At 45.5% G+C, this 21,445-nt stretch overlaps 2 protein-coding genes across 3 annotated transcripts in view; one reads left to right on the top strand and one right to left on the bottom strand.

The window, feature by feature from the left end:
* The window catches only part of LOC8041851 (cytosolic iron-sulfur assembly component 2A), a gene marked incomplete at its 5' end in the record, with an annotated part of 15,882 nt that extends 9,702 nt beyond the window's left edge, over positions 1-6,180 (top strand). The window contains 3 exons of the mRNA XM_040219731.3: positions 2,478-2,527; positions 3,102-3,147; positions 3,676-6,180. Of these exons, the coding sequence (XP_040075665.2) occupies positions 2,478-2,527; positions 3,102-3,147; positions 3,676-3,776 (197 nt within the window). The remainder of the gene's footprint in view (positions 1-2,477; positions 2,528-3,101; positions 3,148-3,675) is intronic.
* LOC120847834 (cAMP-regulated phosphoprotein 19) lies at positions 5,186-21,445 on the bottom strand. Of its 2 annotated transcripts, none has more exons than XM_040219732.3 (3): positions 20,972-21,445; positions 17,512-17,619; positions 5,186-8,332 (listed from the first exon to the last, which is right to left on the bottom strand). In XM_040219732.3, exons 1-3 carry the CDS (start codon positions 21,047-21,049, stop codon positions 8,150-8,152), a joined length of 369 nt encoding a protein of 122 aa, XP_040075666.2. In that variant the 5' UTR covers positions 21,050-21,445; the 3' UTR covers positions 5,186-8,149. The 2 variants fall into 2 exon arrangements, with proteins under 2 accessions (XP_040075666.2, XP_040075667.2); XM_040219733.3 differs by having other exon boundaries at positions 5,186-8,329; positions 20,972-21,192.

Here is a 21,445-nt window from a genome sequence, read left to right as displayed (position 1 = left end):
CATTCATGGTGGTAGTGTTGCTATTGTCTCCCACCTGGTTGGGCAAGTCCTTGACTGATGTGGTTGCCACTTGCTGCTCTGTTTGTACCTGCATCATGCCATTTTCATGTTGAGGGTGAGGTCCTGCTCCGCTGTCGTAGGTCTCAGGAAGTGGGGTACCACTTTCGAACATCACAGGCCCATGTCGCTGATAGTCAATCTGGTTAGGCGTTTTTTCATTTTCTTGCTCACGTCGCGCACTGTACTCTGGAGAATCCTCCATTGTTGTGTCCAGAGTTACCTTGTCAGTTCGACTGGACGACATTCGCTTCACAAGCTCTTCGACACAATGCTCCAATTTATCCACCCGGTCAAGGAGTGCATGTAGCATGTCGGTCTGATCCACGGCACCTGCTTTGTTGGTGTCTTCCCACCTTTTAATCATGTCCGTCATGGTCGTTTCCAGTTCCTCATTCTTGTTTCTGTGTGTCGTGTCCACCTCGTCAACCATCTTGCATATTCTGCAGACGAAGTCAGCATTTTCAGCCTCTTGAGTGTTCTTGAAATCGCTCTCGGAAACGTATGCTCATCTCCCGCATTTGTCGCAGCCGATGAGGGGGTCCTCTGGCTTCGCAACCTTGCGGCTCCTCCCCTTGGACATCTTGGCAACGGTGTGCGATTGTTTCGCGTGAAAAAAACCACGGCGTCAAGCACGTCGCAACGTCTAAAGGGAGACCCCGAAAAGAAACGATCCTCCAGATTCAAAATTAGCACCAAAATATGCGAAATGACCAGCGCCATCTAGTGGGGCCCCGAAGAAGATTCTCCGTCTCACCAGCTGGCTCCGGCGCTGGCAAAGGCCAGGCCATGAAAGTGTAGTTCTGAAGAATCCCTCGCTTGCACAAGCATTCGTGCAGAGAAAGCGCTTTCAAGAGCCAGGCACCCGTGCCCGTTCCTTTGCCGGTACTCAAAAAAGCCAAATTACGAGCTGAAGTGTATGTCCACCATGTTAAATGTGGCGAGAAACCAGCGACCGGCGAAGTGACGAGCACGTACGTGCGCAAGAAGAGCGTAAAACTATACTAACGTTTACCTCGAAGGTCTGGGTGAAGATCAATGACGGTGGGCAGTAAGCCTCGATTGTCACCAAGAATGCCACAAAATTGACAAACGGCAGAGGAATCTCGACTCAGCAAAGATGGCAGTGCACAGAGTGTCGCCAGACATTCAAACAACTTTGCATATGGTCCATTATGGTCTCTTAGGTTGGAGGCATTCCTCGTTGTGCTGAGTTGCTTAAATGCATGACACAGCAAACATAAAACTTAGGGTGCTAAAATGGTATGAGTGAAGAAGTCAAGACTATGTGCTTGCACCGGAGGGCACCAATGCGCATGTACGGGAAGTTCCCAAGAAAAGAGAACAGTGTGTTTCGGCCCAGGTAAATAAACTATTCATTGCAGAAAACTCAATCTTTGTAAGAATGTGACGCTAGCGGTTGGGAAGAACACGGAAGTTTGAGAACATGACGTTACCTAGATCAAAATATAATTGAGAAAAACAAAATTTCTCTACGAGCTGATATCCACTTAAGCCTAATATCGTCAAGACAGTAAATGACCCTCTGGCTGCCTGTAGCATCTATTTATTTGAGAAAGTCCTGTCAGCAAAAAATAAGATATGGTTTTCTGCCTTGCTGACAAGTTTTTTTTTTTTTTTTTTTTTTACTGAAATAGATGCTACAGCACCCAGTGTCATTTCTTGTTTTGACGATATTAGGCCTGGTGGATGTGAAGTGAAAGAGAAATTTAGTTTTTCTCAAATATCTTTTGATCCAGGTAACGTTGTGTTCCCCAGCTTTTGTGTTCTATCCCAACTGCCAGCGCCACATTCTCACGGATTTTGAACTTTCTGCGTTGCATAGTCGATTTACTCGGGCCGAAAAACACGATTCTCTTTTCTCGGGAACTCCCTGTACTTTCGAAAACACAGGAAAAGAATAAACAATAAAATGTGAGGGCTGTCATCACCCTCTAAAGGACTTGTATGTAAGAAGATGCCCTAGACATTCCCATGATGCACTTTAGAGGTGGCTTGAAAAAGAAAAATATTCAAAGAAAACATTAGATGAAACAACCATCAGCAGTTTAATGGTATGGCGTTCGATGAAATGTCTGGGAACCAGTTTTAGCAACTGTGCATATGGCACCAACTTAAATTTAAAAAAAAAAATGCTTACCACGAGGGGCTTTATTTGTCGATGGCACTGCAGTGCAGCAAGCCAGTGTAACACCTGCCTCTATTTGTGCTGCCATTCCATTTGAAAGCAAGGAGGCTGCGTGTGTAGCATGGTACCTGGGCTCCATTTATTTTGGGCAGCTTACAATACTTCTGTACGATGACCAAACCACAGCAACAACCAGTCAGAGCCACTGTCAAAGCGAAAGGCCAAATGCCTTTCATTTCTGGGTCTGATGGTCTCTTGTCTTTGCCTCCAGGGCTCTGTGTTCGAGCAAGACTAGAGAGGGATCTGCCGTATACCTTTAAGGTGAGCCTCCAAGCAATCTTTCCCACTCAAGGCCGGTGAGGGTGTGCACTTGGCCAACATCTTTTGCATGTGTTCAGCCAGGAAGTTGAGACGTCTGCAGTGGCAAGCACACCTAATGGAGCAATATTTAATTTTCACACGCGGACGTCACCAGCTTATGGAACAAGAGCAGTTGTGCGCTTAGCACGTCTTTGGCTTTGCTAACTCTATACGACCTAGCAACTGCTACAGGACAAAAGACAGGATGTTTTCCAAGTATGCATATAGCATGCATGTTCTCTGGAGGTTAAAGAAACCTATGACCCTGTCATGTTTTCGTTGCCATAAGCCCAAATAGACACCGGTTTGTTTCTTTGACATCGAAAAATAATTAATCTGTGAAAAGGAACAGAAAAAACCTACGAAAAGCAAACCCAAAAAACTCGGAACCCTACTCAAAAAGCAGATGAAACTGCTTCATATGTTCACAAAAAGAATTCAGAGCCCGTCCGCATGACACCCGCCAACTTCCGTATGCCCAGTGCACAATGAACCGCAAAAAATGAAGTCGCATGTGCAATTTTGTTTTTCTCAGTTGGACATCTTCATTAAAGAAGGCAGCCACACCACAGCGGCTGAACGTAAGTCGCCAAGTTGTTACAATCATTTGCAGTGTACAAAGCTTTTTTTTTGCTTTTAGATTTTTTTAGAAGTAAGTTTTGGAAGCTACATTAATGCCGTTTGTGCGAGTTTTACAACCAGTGGAACAAAATATAGGAGGCTAATCGTCACGATAAGATGGACAGTAACCTACAATTTGTTATTCAACTTCTTAACTAGTGAAAATAAACATGGTTCCAATTGGAAACTTGCCAAGCGTCGTTGAAAATAACTAAATTATTAAATTGCAGAAACATTTGGTGTGCATACTTGGTTTCTCTTCATTCACGTTTTTGCACTGCCAGCCCCGTGCTTGTAGCACCACCACGCACCACCACACTTCCCCAAGCATTCAGTCTTTCTAATATTTACTGATCTACAATATTCACTGATCACGACATTCCCAAACTGAACCGGACCTGAACCAGTTTCTGCGATTGGGTTAGACTCCATGTGTAACACTGAGTACCGGTCTGACACCGATCCCCCACGCTTCTCACCCCAACCAGTGAGCAAGCAGATCAACGACAAGGAGCGGGTGGCTGCCGCCATGGAGAACAAGAACATCCGCAAGATGGTCGACGGCTGCGTCTCGTACGAGGGCTGTTGATGCCCACCGCTTCTGGTGCACGTTGCTGTAGTAACAAAACGGGAGTTGCTGCCCAGAGGGACGCACATCTGTATTGGGAAGTAAACTTGCAGATATGGTCAGTGACAGGCAAAGAAACGCAGTGTCATTACCTTTATTTATTGATTTACAATACTACTAATCCCAATTTGAGTATTTTTTGTGCCAAACCAACGAAGGGCATCTGGCCCGCCTTAGTGGAGGACCGAAGATTAGTTTGGACCACCTCAGTTAGAAGGCAGGCATGTCGGTCAGGATTCGAACGCTACTAGTAATCGCATTCGGGATTGTTATAGGGTGGTACAAACTGAACACAACACAAAATGACCAAGGATTTGCTATGCACACTCTATGAAAATTGCACGTTAGTCAACATCGACAGCTGCGCTTCCAAGTTAATCAAAAACAATTCTACGACAAAACTCCATTCGTTAATGGCTCGGGGGAGACGGGAACTCTTCCTAAAAGTTTACCGCGATTACACCTCGTTAATCGTTTACTAGTAGCGATTAAATAATTTTCTCCGGGAATATCGAAGTTCTTCCCCGATTCGCATGATAACTTAAGTCCCACAATTTGTGCCCCCCCCCCCCCCCCCCCCTTTTTTTAGGGGAAGATTTAATTGTTTGCATAGTTGGGTGGAGGGGTCACGCTCCTCGCTTCACAATTTGCTCCGCAGCATTCCCATTGGCTGCGAGGTGACGAGATTATGTCCAGGAGGCTCCGCGCCGAGAGTTTCTGAGGTTCTCAGCAGCTGCAGTTCTCCGAGCGCCCACACTGTGCCTGGAGCGTGTCTCCAACTTGCGTGTTTACCATGTCCTAAACAGCGGTTTCTCGATTTCTACCAGACGTCGTGGAAGTGTCGTTCAGTTTCCCGTCGCAACCGGGCCATTAAACTGCAACGGTGGCCGCTCACAGCCCCTGGAACCAAACCTGGGACGTATTTTGCCGCCAAGGGAACAAAATTTGTACGTTCACTGGATGAGTTTAGGAGGGCACGTCGGTGGAGCTGTATATTTTACCGAAAGAGTAAACACGCTGGATTGTCGGGCACTTTTGTAGAGAGAATTTTTGCTTACAATTTGGCGTACGCTGCAGGATTAACGCCCGTTTTTGTCCAGTTCTCACTGGGACTCTGGCGGTGGCAAGATGGGGTCGAGAAACCTGCATGTCGGGCCAATGGCGCGCTGCCATATTTTGTTGGCGTTTGAATAAAATGAGCGTCTAAAAAAACTGCCCCTGAAACTTCACTGCACAAAGCAGTCAACGGTAGCTTTTACCAAACATCCGAGCTGCACTTGAAACTGACGTACGCGCCTCAAAATTATCCAACTTACTTTCACTTTGCTTGCGGCTTCTCTTAAGTCCAGATTCAAAGACACCAGAACTTGTAATCTGCACACCTTTATTTACAGGCAATACTCTTAACACACACACACACAAGTATCTTCTGAGCATGGCGAAGACAAGATATAGCCAACTGAGCTAATAAAAAGCTAATAGCGAAAGACTTCACTCGCGTAAAACGTTCCAAACTGGAAAGATCTACCCAAATGCAAACTTCCGCAACTAAGCGATGGATACCTTAATAAAAGTGCACACAACAGACGCCCGGCAACGGCCATTCCCAAGCCCGTTCAGAAAGCACGCTACGACGAAAACACAAAGATTGGCTTTGGCCGTTTTTAAGAGTGCAAGGCGTGTACAATCGCGGCCAAAAGGCTCGACAACATGCTAGAAATGCAAGCGGCGAATGTGGCGCAGAACGGCGTTTAGCGTCCGCCGCCCTGCTCGCCGACTTGCGCGACTAACTCGGTTCAAAGAAAAGTAAGCACGAAAGAATCTACAATCCATGCATGCCTATGTACAAATATGTCGTCAGTACTTTCTCGAAGGCCGGTTGAACCGTGAAGAGAAACACGTCTGCCAACACGTAAAAAGAAGTTCATTTTCAGGGCCATCGCGACAATAGTAAACAATCGTTCTAGGCTAAGAGGCTGTTTATGCGACCCCACCGCCCACGCCTCATCACCCATTCCAAAGGAATATAGACTGCCTGGCAGTACAAACAGCCATGACTGCCAATTGAACCTGCCGCAATATTCACAATTACACTCGGCTTGTGAAATCTTTTCGGCAGGAGGTACATTCCCACTGGAGAGGACATCCTTCAAGTGTCGGAAGTGCACCCATAAGCACAGGTCTTGAAATTATAAAGCGCAAGGGCTAGACAGGACAGCGCTACGCTCACGACTGGGGTTTTAATAGAAAACTAAGAAAGAGAAGAGAGAAGCGATAGAAGTTATACAGAAGACAAAAAGGAAGAAAATCAAAGAAATAAATTTAAGTAGGAGAATCGTAGCAAATGTAATTTTTAAAAAAATTATTATTAAAGACATTAAAATAAAAAAATATAACATTTAACATTATTTCAACACGACTTGGAAGGATGAAGTTTGAGATGATCATCCACCTAGCTAGAAACCTTCCGACATTTCATGTGGGGGGGTGGAGGTATAATGAAAAAAGAAACATTTGAACGCATGAGGTGTTCAAATGTTTCTAGTTAGGTGGATGATCATCTCAAACTTCATCCTTCAAAGTCGTGTTAAAATGATGTTAAAAGTTATTATTTTTTATGTCTTTAATAATAACTTTTTTTATTTCGACATATAAATTTATACCTACAATTGCTGTGATTCTCCTCCTTTAATTTGTTTCTTTTATTTTAGTCTTCCATACAACTGCTATCGCTTCTTTCTCTTCCTTAGTTTTCTATTAAAACCCCAGTTGTGAGTATAGCGCTGTTCTGTTTACTTTATGTCAGTGTCCGTCCCTGGCACTTTATAATTTCAATAAGTTGAACCCACCTTAATACTTCAAGCATGGGTCTCGAATCCCTCTCTTTGTGCAACGAGTACCTTACAAATAAAAAAAAAAAACAGCTAAATCTAGCGTGCTTGATTTGCAGAATTGCATTGAAACTTGCCGGGCATGAGAGCTTGTACCCATCTACCTGTAGTGGGCTTAGGAGAGCTCCTTTTGAACCGAACTGCCGATAGTCACGACCCCGGCTCCCGATACTGCCGTCCAGAGCCCCAGGCGGGAAACGACGCCATCCCCCTAGAAAAATGTGCCTCCCCAGGCTTGCGCCACCCAGACCGAACCTCGCCGCGCAAGTCGCAGCGAAAAGGTCGCCTACGATCACGCGTGTCGTTACACCTCCGGTTGACCGACACGGACAACTGACCTTGACCCCCTCCGAAAGGAGTGGCAGCTGCACCTAGGCTCTCTAAAACAGACACCGAAAACGTCTCGTCCACCGTCCCGTTTTAATCCAAGAAAGACGCACAAAAAAAGGATGGCCTCGTCCTCAAGTCTGACATTAATGCGGAGAGGGAAATTTTCTCCCGACAGCATCAGGGTGGGAAGAGAACACGGTTTTCCCTCAACCCCGATTCGTATGAGAAATGGGGTCCACTTCAAACCCCGTTCCTCGTACAAAATTGGGACGTGCCGGCCAGCTTTCTTACGTCTCACTCGGAAACTTGCGTCACCGTCCTTAACCCAACAGGAACTACGATGAAAGCCCCAATTTTGTGCCCCATTTTACCGTCACTCTCCCGTCAATCGATCATTTTTAATTAGTTTGTATCCTAATTAGGCTCGGACTGCATCTTAGGTTGGATCATCTAAAAGGGGCTGCGGAGACGCGCACGTGCCCCAAAAAAAAACATTGATAGTCTGTTGCAGGTTCAGGATAACGGAACAGGCCTCGCCCACAAAGCTCTCCACCCACCTCGATTGGTGATTTCCTCCTTTCCAGCGTTTGCCCTGCTGTAGCGGAAAGAGCAGAGAGCTTTGTGGAAGAAGCTTGACCCTCCATTTTTAACCTGCGACAGACCGCAGTATTAAATTACGGTGTTCGCCGCAGCTCCATGTGGCATTGGACGAAACGGACCGAAGGGCACACTGCGTTTCACGAGTCCGACTACAGCCGATGCCACATTCTGACAGAAGGTATCAGGTGGCACCAAAAGTGCGCCTGCAGAAAAAAGTGCACACACAGAACCAATTGCGCATAGAAAAAGCGCAGGGTTGCGGGGCATTTACTGTGTGTGATTGGTTTGGCCAGTGATGGCAAAACGACCGCCGTGACATTGCACTTTTGGCACCGCTCGATAGATTCCGTCTGAACATGGCGTCGGCTGCAATCGGACTCGGAGCGAAACGGAGCGTAGTGTGTCGTTTTAGAGCGCATTGGCCACCACTCGTCTCGTTGCGGACGAGGTCAAGGTCCGGCTCCCTCTTAAAGGAGCGGCGTGCCCGGCCAGAGACAGACGGCGCCGGTGTCCTTAGGAGAGCCCCGTGGCCAGCTTGCTCTGCACCAGGGAGGTCTTGCGGGGGGGCAGGGACTCCACGGTGGGGATGGTCTCTCCCGTGGGGTTCTGGGGGATTGCCGGGGGCACCCGCGGCAGTGCCGCCTTCTGGCCCTTGGCCTTGGCCATGTTGTAGTCCCCGGAGTCGAAGTACTTCTGCTGCGCTCCACAAGACAGTGGGGAACGCACACTCAGGGAGGAAAGCACTCTTGCTACATGCATACTGGCATTGGAAATAATAAAAGCCTGTTTTCGCACTTTCTTTTGCTTACGACCGAGTTCTTGCAACCTCTTGTGACAAAAGACCATGCTGGTGCCATCTATGAGGTGACCCTGGAACTGCATTTCGTTAGAGCGAAGGTTGTGCGGTATTTGCGAGATTGAATGTATGCACCGTACGAGAAATGGTTGAACGAAGAAGTGCTCGTCAGGGTAAGACACATTCTTTCGGCGCTCTGCCGACCAACTAGTTTTTTTTTGCAGTCGAACCCTCACCTAGACAATTTGTATTGAATTTTCGCGAGATGAAGACAACCTGGTCAATGTTGGACAAAAGAATGTCGGCGAAGGCCACTAGCAACAACTTTTCGGTCCGAAGACCAGAAGGACAGTTAGGATTGACAGTCACCCATCCAAACCTTGCACCCAAACGCAACCCGATGTTCTCTCCCATGGAGACCGGGGCCATGCCCGGAGAACCACAAAGCCACCAAAAGGAAACAATACAACAACCCTCAGGCAAAAATAATCATTCAACCCTGCAAGAACTGCCGACAAGTCTATTCTAGGGACAACCACAAAAACATGGACGAAGGTGCAGAAAGCCAAGTAAGCCAAACGGACGAGGATGTGGGAAAAAAGCATAGTACCCTAGACCGAAGTCCAACGAAGAAAGAGCCTCAAGCCTCCTAAGGGGACACACCTTGGACGCTTCGACCTTGAGAAATTCATTGTATGCATCGAACCGAGGGGATCGATCGACATCACAATGACTCGCCCGAAAGTGATTCACCAGCAATTATTGAGAGCCATAGGAAGTGGAGTATTCGAAGATCGGCTGACTTTCAAGACAAACGCAGACCAATACAAATACAGTAATGGAGAACATCCTCCACAAAAGAAAAATTGAAACCGCAGATGGCGTGGCAGAAGTTCCCATGCGGCGTAGTGCGAGGCATTGACCCCACGGAAGCCATCGAAGACTTCTTTGAGAACATAGATGCAAACTACCACGAAATAATTCGAGCGAGACCGCTCGGCAACAAGGGAACATATTTACTGATTCTGAAAGCAGAGACTCGAACTGTAACTGAAACCGAAAGCGACTTAGGAACAAAATTTTTTCAGTAACTGGAACTGGGATGAAAGCATTACTTTAAATTTATAAAAAACCGTAACCGTAAATTATTTACCGGTAACCAATATTAACTGAAAAATAAGAATGTTAGTTTTTCTTAAGAATGACCTCGAGGAGGGATCTTGAAATGTTGTGGCCATTGGACAGAGTTACCGTCAGCAAGTGGTGCATCTGGCAATACATTTCCGTCCAATGTAACTTTAGAATTAAGAACACTTCGTTGGAATCACTGGTCATGTTTATAATAAAAGGTCTATTTCTAAATCTGCCACACTCCTATAACCGCTCCCATCCAGCGTGTGTCGTCTTCAGGGTATCAACTAACAAGTTAGAATTCTAAGATGTCCATCCAACTCGGTTCTATCAAAACCACCGATGTTCCTGACCTGCAGCAGCCAGTATGAAGAAACGAGGTAAATTGACCATCATGCCGAGCTGGCAGGAAAACAAAACCTGGCAATCATTTCATCTGAAGCGTGTCACGAATAACAATTTTAATACAACACAGAAAACAAAAAAAAAAGTCAGACACTTTGTTTTGGCATTTTGTATAAACTCACTGATAGGTACATGTATATATATATATATATATATATCGTAAAATGCCATGCATCTGCCCATTTTGCACTAAGCGCCCACCCCCAAAATTTGAAACATCTGAAAAAATGTGCGCAGCACATATGGGTGGTTTCATCTCAAATCGGGCAGGCTAAAAGAATTGAATTGTTTATTTTAACGAAAAAAATATATGTTTTGGGGGCATTTCTCAAATGAAGGAGGGCGCAAACCGCATGTTCCCCAGATTTTTTGTTCTCGAGTTGCGGAGCGTAGAAGCCGCAGTTGCAGAAACTAGTATATTTGCCTGTGCCGCAGGTCGCGTGTTTGACACCCTCTGCTACCGCTACTGTTTTCCTCCACCATTTTAACACTTTTCCCTCATTTAATAGGTACTATAGAGATACCTTGATGTATTCGAATATTTTTAAAATTTCATTTTTTTTTCTGAAAAAAAAAAATTCTAAAAAGTGATGTGTGTGGCATTTCACATGCCCATCTGCTTCAAGACCTTCCACACCCGCAAGATACTACGAGTGCAATGCTTCCGGAAGACATTCCTAAATAAGATAAAGTAAAAAGTGTTCACCTGCAAGTTATAGAGCAGAAGTTAGAGCTTTCTTTACGACGCCACACACGGCAGTCCGCGTGGGGGAAAGTTGCGCGGTACAGCTCACAAGAACGGGCGTCGATGCCACGGAAGCGAAAGGGTTAAACCGGGGCAGCAAATTTTGAATCTGTTAGATCAAGACACGCGTGTAATGGAAGACTTTCCAGAACAAGTACCACATTAGGAACAATGGTAGTTCCAGCTACACCCATTCCCAAGAACATTGGCCCTGGACATCAGGAAAGAAGACGACACTGCGCCAAAAAGCGTGAGGAAATCGAGCTCATGCGTAATGACCGTGAGGTAGCGATATACTGCACGGACGTTGCAATGGGCAACAACAATGCTATGATAGCATTCCACCTGCTAAACAAAGGCACATGGGCATACCCTACATCAGCAGTTATTCCAAAAGAAGCAGAAGTGCAAGCCATTTTGGCTGCAATAATACCAAGTGGTAAGCCCGACAATAGAAAGAATACTGAAGGTGGCAATAACGATACAGAAAAACGAAAATACAACAATACTCCTGTGTTGGATCCCGTGACACATGGGAATCAAGGGAAATGAGATTGCTAACAAAGTCGCAAAAAGGTATAGTCGTTCCATCCTTTCCGACAATGCGAACCAATCTCAAAAAGATCACACATAGTCTACTAAGGCAAACAATTGGAATCATGAACATGATCCAAGAGCTATCATAAAGACAAAGAGGCAACTAAAGAAGCAACTTTAAGACAGACATCCCAGAAAACAAGATTCCATCCCCCTTGGACTCAGAGATATCAAACTGTTCTCCTGAGAAGGGTAAGGACTGGCAGCGCCATAATTCCGAACCTTTTTCAAGAAACGGAAAACACAAACCAAAATTGGCAAAATCCACAATTTATGCCAAAGCCACCCGAACGCACCTTTGGCAGAGACAAGACGCCACCCAAAATTGAGCGCCTTCTATGGGACTGCAAACACTTTCGAAAAGAAAGCACTTGGAACAATAGTGCCCCAAGACACGCCGAAAGACCTACAAGCATCGATAAAAAGACGACTCCGTTGTGCCTCAGTAAAACGTTTTAATTTTCTCTCCTTGTCAGGCTATGCCATGTGCAACAGCTTGTTCTTTTTTCACCAATAAACACATTTTCATTTGTTTATTTAAGTTTTTGCCGCATTTGGGAGATCAAATGTGAGTAACCTCTATGAAAAATGGTTGTTTATAACGTTGTCAAAAGCCTTCTTTTAAGCCAAAAAAAGAAAAAAATATGTACAAAAAAAAATTAGACTTTACAATTCTCTGTAATGCCGAATTAGAGCACAGCTCTTGAGGAGGAGGAGGGAAGGGTTCTATTTAGCAGGAAATTTTCGCTAAATGTCCCGCTAAATTTAGCAAAAAATTTCCCCACTAAATTTTGCAGGCAAATTTTTCCCATAATGCAACGCACGGTTACGCCCCCTTGCATTATTCTGATAATGCAATGTGCACGGTTACGGTGACGCCGCTCAAGCCAGAAACAAGCGCCTAAGAGCGCCGCTCTAAAAAATGGGGAATATACGGGAATGCCAAGTGTTCCAATCACCCGGTAGACGGCGCCAGTGCATTTTCTCGTTGTCTGAGATTTTAAAAGGTTTTAGGGCGCGCGGTCGTAAGCAGTCTCAAGTGTATGAACCAACCTTAACGCATTGCAAGTAACAATGTTATTGGTAACATGTTACCTTCTTCAGTGACGCACTAGCATACTGGTTGGAATCCGAAAAAACTTACAAGTGAAGTGACTTTGTTACTATTTCATGGGATTGTCTGTCGAATTAAGTTACCCGTCGCTCATTACTTTTCACTAAAATGAGTCATGTTTGCAGTTCCTTATCCCATTATTGACAAGACACAAGAAATGCTTAATACATTTATTTTTTAAGATATTAAGGAAATCAAAAAATATTGTCAGGTAAACTTGCAAGTTATATATTTGTTGCCTCTGGGCAACACCAGGCAAAAGTTTGAAGGTGGCTCCCTTGCATAACCTCTAAGGATCACTACAAAATGTCAATAATATATGCGCATGCAATAGCCTAAAGTAAAACAGTCACCTATCTAAAAATATTAGTGACGATAGAAACATTTAACTATATTTTTCGCCGTTCCACCGTTCTCGGTCGCAGCATATTTGCGCACCGAACTTCTTTTTTCTCGTCAATTATTTGCGTACCTTTTTACAAGACGGCGCAGAACGATGAATGGATGGTAATGGCTATACCCTTTGTAACGGGCGGCAGCTTGCGCCACCTAGCCTAACATTTCATCAACTTTTTCTTTTTTTAATTTGTATAAATTTTGTTTTAACACAACCCCCCCCTCTTTTAAAGTGTTACCCTTGCTTATTTTTATCTGTATTTCACCCCCCCCCCCCCCCCTAAAATTTTCAACCAATCTTCCAAGCTCCTCTAAGTTACCGTAATTCTTTCTTTATCCATTCGTCCATCCGTATACAGAAAACCCAGTGCCCCCTCCAAATTCGTAGTCCCCCCCACCCCCTCAAGAGCGTGGGACGAAGCTCCGTGCACCTTAAAATTACATGTTCTATAGTTGCCCTTTTGCGTTGCATACGTCGCATAGAGTGTCTATTTCCTGGAATTTAGCCCTATAAGTTTTCGTTCTTAGCACCCCCCGTTCTAGCTTCAAACAGCAATGAGCTCCCCACTGAATTATCATACAGCTGTTCCTTCTTTATTTCTTGCTTTTGTGCCCTGTATATTGTTAAAGCTAATTTCCCCCGGATTCTCTCTTCCCACAGTTTCCCCTCAGTTTCCTTTACTCCCTTTTCTACTGATATGCTCTGATCGGCTCCATCTCGTTGAATGTATTTAAATCTCAGCTTGCGGGTTTGGTTTGTCTTCAGTAGTTTCAATCTTCAAGACTGTTGCCAGACTATAGTACATTAAATAAAGATATACTGTAGACGACTAAATTTTCGCGAGGACCTAATTTTTCGAATTTCGCGAATTGCCTACAATTTGCGAAAAATATGTCCCGCGAACAATTCGGGCTATGTGTGAACACTACGGAAGCTCAGTGATGGAAGTGCCATTCGACCTTTTGGAGCAGGCCTTGTAGCAGGCAAAATGTTGTTTTGGAGCAGGTAGTGGCCCTTTTGGAGCAGGGTCCGACATATGTTGGCATGTTACTTGAAAATGAAATAATGCTGCATTGCTATATAAAGCCCATCTCTATTATTGGAACACAGCGCCTGTCGCCTTTTTAAGAGAGGATATATAATATTGAACAAAGTAAACACAAAATTTTTTTTAAAATAAAGTTTATCTGCTCGTTAGATAAAAAAATACAATTAAATATGTCACACTGAGTCCTGATGGTACAGGATATTTAGTTTTATCAGCCTGCACCTCTTTTAAGGTATCTGCAGCAGCATCTAACGACCCTCACTGTTGTGGAATGTTTTAGTTCAGATTTGCGTTGTCTTTCGGGCAGAAGCTTCAAATATTGCGGTATCTGATATTAGCTTCAAAAATTCCGATTCATTTTCGATGTGCTAACGAAGTCACGATCGGATCAGGGTGAGTTAACCCGTTGAGTGCGCTCCTTGGCATGCACCAACGCGCTGCAGAGAAGCGACACCCGCGGAGCTGACATCGCAGTTGCGCGAGTCGTGCAGTGCTTTGTGCTCTGAAAAGGATGGTGAGGCTTTACCAGCACTACATCCAGAGTTTGGTGCAACTCAACTATACTTCGTTTCAGCTTCGGTGCGAGCGCAGCCGAAGCTACAAGCGCGCGCATGGAGCCCGTAACGGTGCCCACATTGCACGAGCCCACGCGCGAGTCAGGAATGCACAGAGCATTGGGCTCGCGCTAGCTTTGACTTTGCTGGTAGCTAGCGCACGGGAACAGGGAGGGCCAACACTAAAAACGTCCACAAGCTCGGCTTTTTTTTTTTTTTTTTAAATAGGCTGCTCAGTGGGATGATTCTTCGCTTAGCCTCTGCGGCTTTGATCTCCGATGTTGCTAACGTTGTTCCTTTCAGCGATGATGATGATAATGCGCCCTCGCAGTTTCGGTATGCGTAACAGTTGCAGTGCAGAAAATACCGCGGTACCGCCACGCGCTCTGATAAGACTTCAATTTTTATTTTTTTATTGCTACATCTCATCTTGGCGCAGGCGTGGCGCAATTCTTCGGTAAAATGACAATTTGGCGCTACATGTAGCAGGATTGCGTCCTTCGCGCAATTTGGCGCAACTGGCGCAGCACTTCCATCACTGGAAGCTACACTCGATTTGCGGAAATTAGAACCCCCAAATAATTTCAAATTTTCAGCTTTGGCCCGATTCGCGAAAATTTGAGCCCGCGAAAATTAAGTCGTTTACAGTATATAAAACAAACACTAATGAACAAAAAACATTATGTAGTTCCTTGTGAAAAGTTATTATCTGGTTTGTAGCCCACAGGCAACATTCTACCAAACGACTAAAGAGTCAATGAACCATTAGGACCGAGCTGCATTCAAGAAATTTGTTAGAAAAAGGATAAAAATATTGTCAATCACTCTGTAAAAGCTTAATTGGCGTCGAAGTTTGTAACTGCGGCTCACCGCTGCCAAATACCGAAATCTAAGGTAATGCAAAAGTAATGTTTGTTAGTTTTTGGAAGTAATGGTAACAGTATTTCGTTACATTCACGAGGCAGTAACGATTTTCAGCAATGCATTAATTTCTGACAAACTAACATTATTCCTTTACATATTTTCGGCAACGGCCGCAACACCGACACATACACACAAGTGAATGGTGACACTGCAACGTGCGTGACCAAAAGAGTCGCTGCAGTCGACCCTCCACGATTGGCCAAACACTCGCTACCACATCTTAAATGTGACAAATTCTACTTTTATTAATGGCGATAAGGGAAAATTGAACTCTGATGGGGTTGATTTAGGGACGCAACGACTCCGAACTTCTGCCATGTTTCATTACACACGCCGTCGTAATTATCGCTGGCAATCGATAGCACCGGTCGTGATATCGCAGATAGGAACCGAAATCAATTGCCTTGCTTCCAGTGCGAGGTTTCAACATTCTGCAAGTGATTATAAGGATATGGCAAACTTCAGTTGAACCCGAAGTTCAGCAAAACCTCAAAGTTTGACTGGCACGGCGAACCTTCAAACTTTCGATGAAGGTCAACGACATTCGGCTTACAAACAGCATTGCCCGACCCCTACACGAAAATTTCAACTTGGAAAAAACAAACAGTTCATAACATGTAGTTAATTTTACATTTTAGAAAGTTAGTGCCAATATTTATACAATCTAAAATCAGACGCAAGTACTTCCATTGCTTTTGTTAGTTTAACAATGAGACAATATACCCAATAAATATTGCATATTCCCTATGCCAGATGGTGTCGGCTCATTGTCGAACTCGGTGTCTGAAGTTGGAAACAGTCTAAATCGATCAGGCTTTAACCCCAGCAGGTTTGCAACGTCCCTGATGGTAATCACTTCTGAAGGGGGTTCTCTTATCACGAGGAACACCTCTTAATCTCGGCATTGATTCAATCGTGTGGCACACGAGCCTGCACACCCCGTAGGCAGCAATGCACGTGCAAGGAAGTGTTTGACTCATACTTATGCATCGACAGCTGGTTCACATTAACTGGAATAGTGCTGAAACCGTAAATAAGCCCTTAGTGACGCAAACAGTCTAGGAAATACGGGTTCGCCAAGCTTCCAGGCAATTCGAGGATCCCAACGTGCATCGAGCTGGGCTGCACTGCACTGCAAGCCCTGGCCCATCTCCGTTCCACACATTCTCAGAAGTGGTATAGGGCTCTTCCACGAAAGCCTTTTCTCCTCCGGTATGCTGAGTGTTGCCCCATTAATGAACAGCGTCCGCCAATTTTGACGTCTGTTCACACGCAGACGCTTATACTCAGTGTCACTAGTTGCGTACAGTACAGGCGGAGGCAACACCAGGTGAGGGGAGAAAGGGCGACCACTAGAAAGGCTGGCGAGCAGAAAAGAAACCACTTCTCCTCTCTAACGTTCCTAGTGCCCTCCCTTTCTCCAATCGCCTTCCACTGCCCTCTTCTCCCATCTCGCCTTCCTAGTGCACGCCTTGTTGCTCTTCGCCTGGCGTTGCCTTCGCATGTACCACACATAACTGGTGACACGGGGTATAGTTATGGGGTCGGTTTTAGTGTAGGCAAAATGCCGAAGCACTGCGAGTGCCTCCGTCAACGAAAGAACCCGGTAAGCACGACCAAGGACGCATTTGGGTAGCATAAAACTGAGCGCATTCCTGTTTGCTTTCTTTCAAAGTTGCCCGTGCAACCCCTACTAGGGCCTTCACAAACGCGGACGGGTCAACTTCTTTATCACCAGCTCGCCTTAAGTTTGAATAAAGTATGCAACACATAACAATCGTGTATCAGACGATGCTCCTTCGCGTCGCCGACTACTCCAGCAGACGCAATCGTAACGCAAAAAACCTCGATCTGGAACACACTGCCCTTGCGCATAAAGAGACGTACGGTGAAAGTCTCTCAACATGGCGTCCGGCAAGATTTCGAATCTGAAGTATGTCATGTGAAACCCCTCTACAGTCGCCAGCAGGGTGAGAAAGGCAGAGCGTCTTTTCCGGACCCCCAATCTCCAGCATGTGCTTTGGTTGCACAACCGCGCTCGAGGCTTACGAGCTGTCGAAGCGCTACTGAAGGTAAGAAGCTCGTACTACAAATAGGACAATGGTAGCACTTCTCTGCCGTTCTCACCACGTCGGCGGCTGTAGAGTATGGCGCCAGTTCTCACCCCTTTGTTGAGCCTCTTCTGGAGGAAGAGGGATCCTCCGGGCCGGACATTCTGTGGGTACTTGGACTTAAACTTGGCTTCCTCCTCCAGCTCTGCACTCCGCAGGTTCTGCACACAAGCGATCAGAAAGACCTTTCATGGGGCACCTGGCTGTCGTCAACAGCAAATGCCATGGTACGGTGCCTGGAATGAGTCTTTGACTGGCGTGTTTAGCGTCCTTTCCCACCCGTGCACCGAAAAATAAAGCCGAGGGACAGTTGCATCGAAGGCAGCAGGCTGAACCTGCCATCCTTCTGCCAAAGTTGCACGACCCGCACATGCCTTCGAGGGCAAACTGCACCACCTCCTACTTCAGGCAGTTGCTTCTACGAGACAATGAAAATTCTGTCACACTGTCGGTTCTGTGTTTACGGTACAAGTTTTACCGATGGCAAAAAGTTACAAATATGCAACTTAAAAACTAAGAACCTATCCAATATTGCCGTTGCTAGTTTGGCTCCTATAAAGTCGCTGGTCTGTTGGGAGAGAAAAATAGAGTTCAACTTCAGTGCTCCTCTCCAAAGAAACGATTAATGTTGCTAATGCCCGTTAACATGTTCGCTCTGTCGTGGTCACACTCCATAGCCAGCTGTGGCGCCTCGAATATTGTCCTTTAGTGTAGTGCGGGGCCGATATCTCTGCAAAAAATTAACACCGGTGAAAACCATCTTTTGCTTTTGATTCCATTAGCCATGACCAACACCCGCGCTGGGCCGACATGCCGCGACCTGCCGGCAACCCACAACACACCACACAAAAACAAATGACATCCAGTGCAGCACGGGTCAGAGACGGCCCACGCGATTTACTTAAATGTTCTATCAAAGAACCCCGGACAGTGCTGCTCTCTTCAATCGAAGAGCATTATTAGCAATTCGCTTGCTAAATAGGCACGATTGTTTAATTCCGAGAGGTGGCACACTCTTTTCTGCACACCCCACAACAAGTCCGTGACGATGTGCGGGAAAAAGCGCACCCACACGCTCGAGAGAGCCAATTGACCTACACGAAAGATTTGAGGACGGTGCACGGGCCACTATGCATTGATCGAGTGGTAACAAAGAAAGTCGTCACTTTCTGTGGAAGCTGTCCGGGGAAGCCAGTTACGCGCCTGGTATGATTCAACGCTGAGCATGAATGTTGACCGCTTTTGCGACCGTTCAAGTAGATGGTGGTACAGAAAGAGTTCAGTTTTCTTTTTCAGCCAAGTGCTGTGAGTGTGCTTCCAGTCAAATGTGTCATGAAATGTATAAACTGATGAGCATCAGCGATATTTAGAAGTTCACTGCACCAACATCTCTATTTTTTACCCAGAAAATAAACTAAAACTTTGATATTTTGGAGCAAAATGTCAATGCTTTCAGCAATACTTGCAATGATGTGATTGGTCAGCCATTTTGGAGCACCTCTCGGAGCGCAGTCAAAAGTTTACTTTGGAGCAGCTAAAAGCACGGACATAGTTTTTACTCACACCACTGTGAACATTATGTTAAGATTCATATGTTATCTTATCCAACCAAAAAAAATGTCTACATTGTCTTCCCACTTCTGTGCAACCATTAGCATCAACTGAACAACAGGTCTGATTATCTCAAACACAGAAGTAGCTGTTTAGTAACATGTAGAAACGCCAGGCCCGGTAACAAATTGCTGATTAATGAAGAGCAGAATGAACTGATGGGAATGATGCTTTTAGGGATGAAATCAAAGGTAAACGGAACAATAGATTCCATAAAATAATGTTAAAATAGAGTCATTTTGAGCACCCAAATTTATGTTTCGTTCAAGCTCTAAAAGCTGTAATAAAACTGCAATTCCCTCAAATAATAAAAGTGTGATATAAACTTTAATTAAATTTTTCTTCATATAGAACTTCACGATAACGAAAATTGGCAGGTGATTGACAAATATGCCTTGTTAAAAACAATCCAGCTGAATGTGTTTATAGTCCGTTGCAACCTAAGAACGAAGGGCAAGGGTAAGACGGGCCGGGGAGGAGGAAGCAGACGGAACGCTAAAGAGAGAAGGAGGTTTTCTTATCTCATCTCCAGCGTTCCGTCTGCTTCCTCCTCCCCGGCCCGTCTTACCCTCGCCCTTCGTTCTTAGGTTGCAACGGACTATAGTTACTGCCAAGCTTCTATACATTGCTCTAGCTAATTTAGTTTTAATTTACTTTATTGACTTTGTCATCAAACAGATGGAACCTATTAAAAATAACTAAATAAGACAATTTCATAAGAAATACACCTATAGAGCAATTCATATAAATCTTCTCGCAATGCCCACATATCATTCCTAAATATCTGATCTGAAAAAAGTGATGTGCCGAGAAAGTGAGGGAGACGAGGAGACGATGGCTTTTAATTCCACGGAAAGGTCTTCAACACGAGGATAGCAGCACGACGGTGAAGTGTCGTATTGCATACATTGTAGAGTAGTAAACCCCTGTCCTGAATCACTGCTTCTCTTCGAAGCTCTGAAAACACTGCAACATGGTGGAAGGGCCAACACTGCCAATAGGCACTTCCAGAACATGCAGCTGCTTGGATTGGAGGTGAATGTTTTCACAAGTGATGGGCGTGTCACCTCGACGGTCTGTCGCACGTACCGCCGTGCAAAATCTCTAACTCTGCCAGAGGAGGGCTGAACTTCAAAAAGGCTCTACCGCAAAGGTACCACATCAAAAGGTGTGGCCCTGGCAGCACACAATGCAGGACCCCTGTAGGATCTGAAGAGGTCTCAGATGGTCCCATCTGGCAGCTACATATGCCTCGTATCACGTGAAATAGTAACATTTCGATCAGTATTGCGCCGGTAGTAAAACGACCACCGCTGAAATACTTCGTCTCATCTAACTGAACTAGCAGAGATTCAATTGTTTACCTAGTGTAAAACCCAAAAAACGAGGGGGAGGGGTTGGAAGTGTCGCTTTTAGCGACAAACTCGGGAAACTCGACTGGACCACTGCTTCTATGCATCTACTGGGCCGTAACGAAGCTGCAGTAATCGAGCAGCCGTGGTGTGTGCAACAACAATTTGCGGCGTTTTCATCGTTAGTAAAAACACCATGCACCGCAAAAAAAAAGAACGGGCGCGCCGACTCTATTTTTACTTGCACCAAGAAGCGACGGCGCAAGTTCAGACCCAGCAAAGTTCCGTGGCGCAACCATTTGCTTGAAAATGACCGTTACATAGCTCCAACGGCAAGCGGCGACAGCGCACCTTTCGCGCCCGTCTGTTACGTAAAATTCGCATGAAATGTGATGTTGTAATCGGTTAAAACCACCGAGGCTCGCTCGAGCGAGCATTGCCTGGAGTCGCTCGTGTATTTCATGGCGCCATACGACTTTGGCAACGAGTTTTTGGGAGATTTGCGGGCTTTGGTATGAAGCCTAAACACGGCCAAAGTTTCGCCGCTCACCTGTTCGTCTTTCTCCGTTCCTTCGGGGTCGGGCTTGCCGCCACCCGTGCTCAACTGGCTGTTTTCTACGTGGGCCATACTAAGCAGCGAGAGCTGGTCGTCGCGAATGGGACAAAACTTCAAAACCGAGCAGAATAGACGAAAAATGCGGAAGCACACATCAACACGGACCAACACAGACGGTGGTTTCAAAACTACTGATGGAGTAACTTGAGCTCAACACCGCATGGATGCTGGAGATGCAAATTGAATCCACTTATTTGGCCGGTGGCTTGCGCCACCTAGCACTATTTTGACTTAAATTATGATCTTATGATCTGTGTGTGTGACAGTATGACGCTACCTCGTTGGAGTGACGCAACGCACAGTACCACCAATCTGGTGGTACTGTGTCCGTTGCGTCACACCAACGAATCCCGATCTCACTGCAGGGCAGGGGGGCAGGGGTCTCAAACACGCAGCCCGCAGGCAACC

The sequence above is a fragment of the Ixodes scapularis genome, unplaced genomic scaffold (assembly GCF_016920785.2).
Source record: "Ixodes scapularis isolate PalLabHiFi unplaced genomic scaffold, ASM1692078v2 PGA_scaffold11__112_contigs__length_91849675, whole genome shotgun sequence".
In the NCBI taxonomy this organism is placed as follows: domain Eukaryota; kingdom Metazoa; phylum Arthropoda; class Arachnida; order Ixodida; family Ixodidae; genus Ixodes; species Ixodes scapularis.
This window is presented reverse-complemented; position numbering and strand designations above follow the sequence as displayed.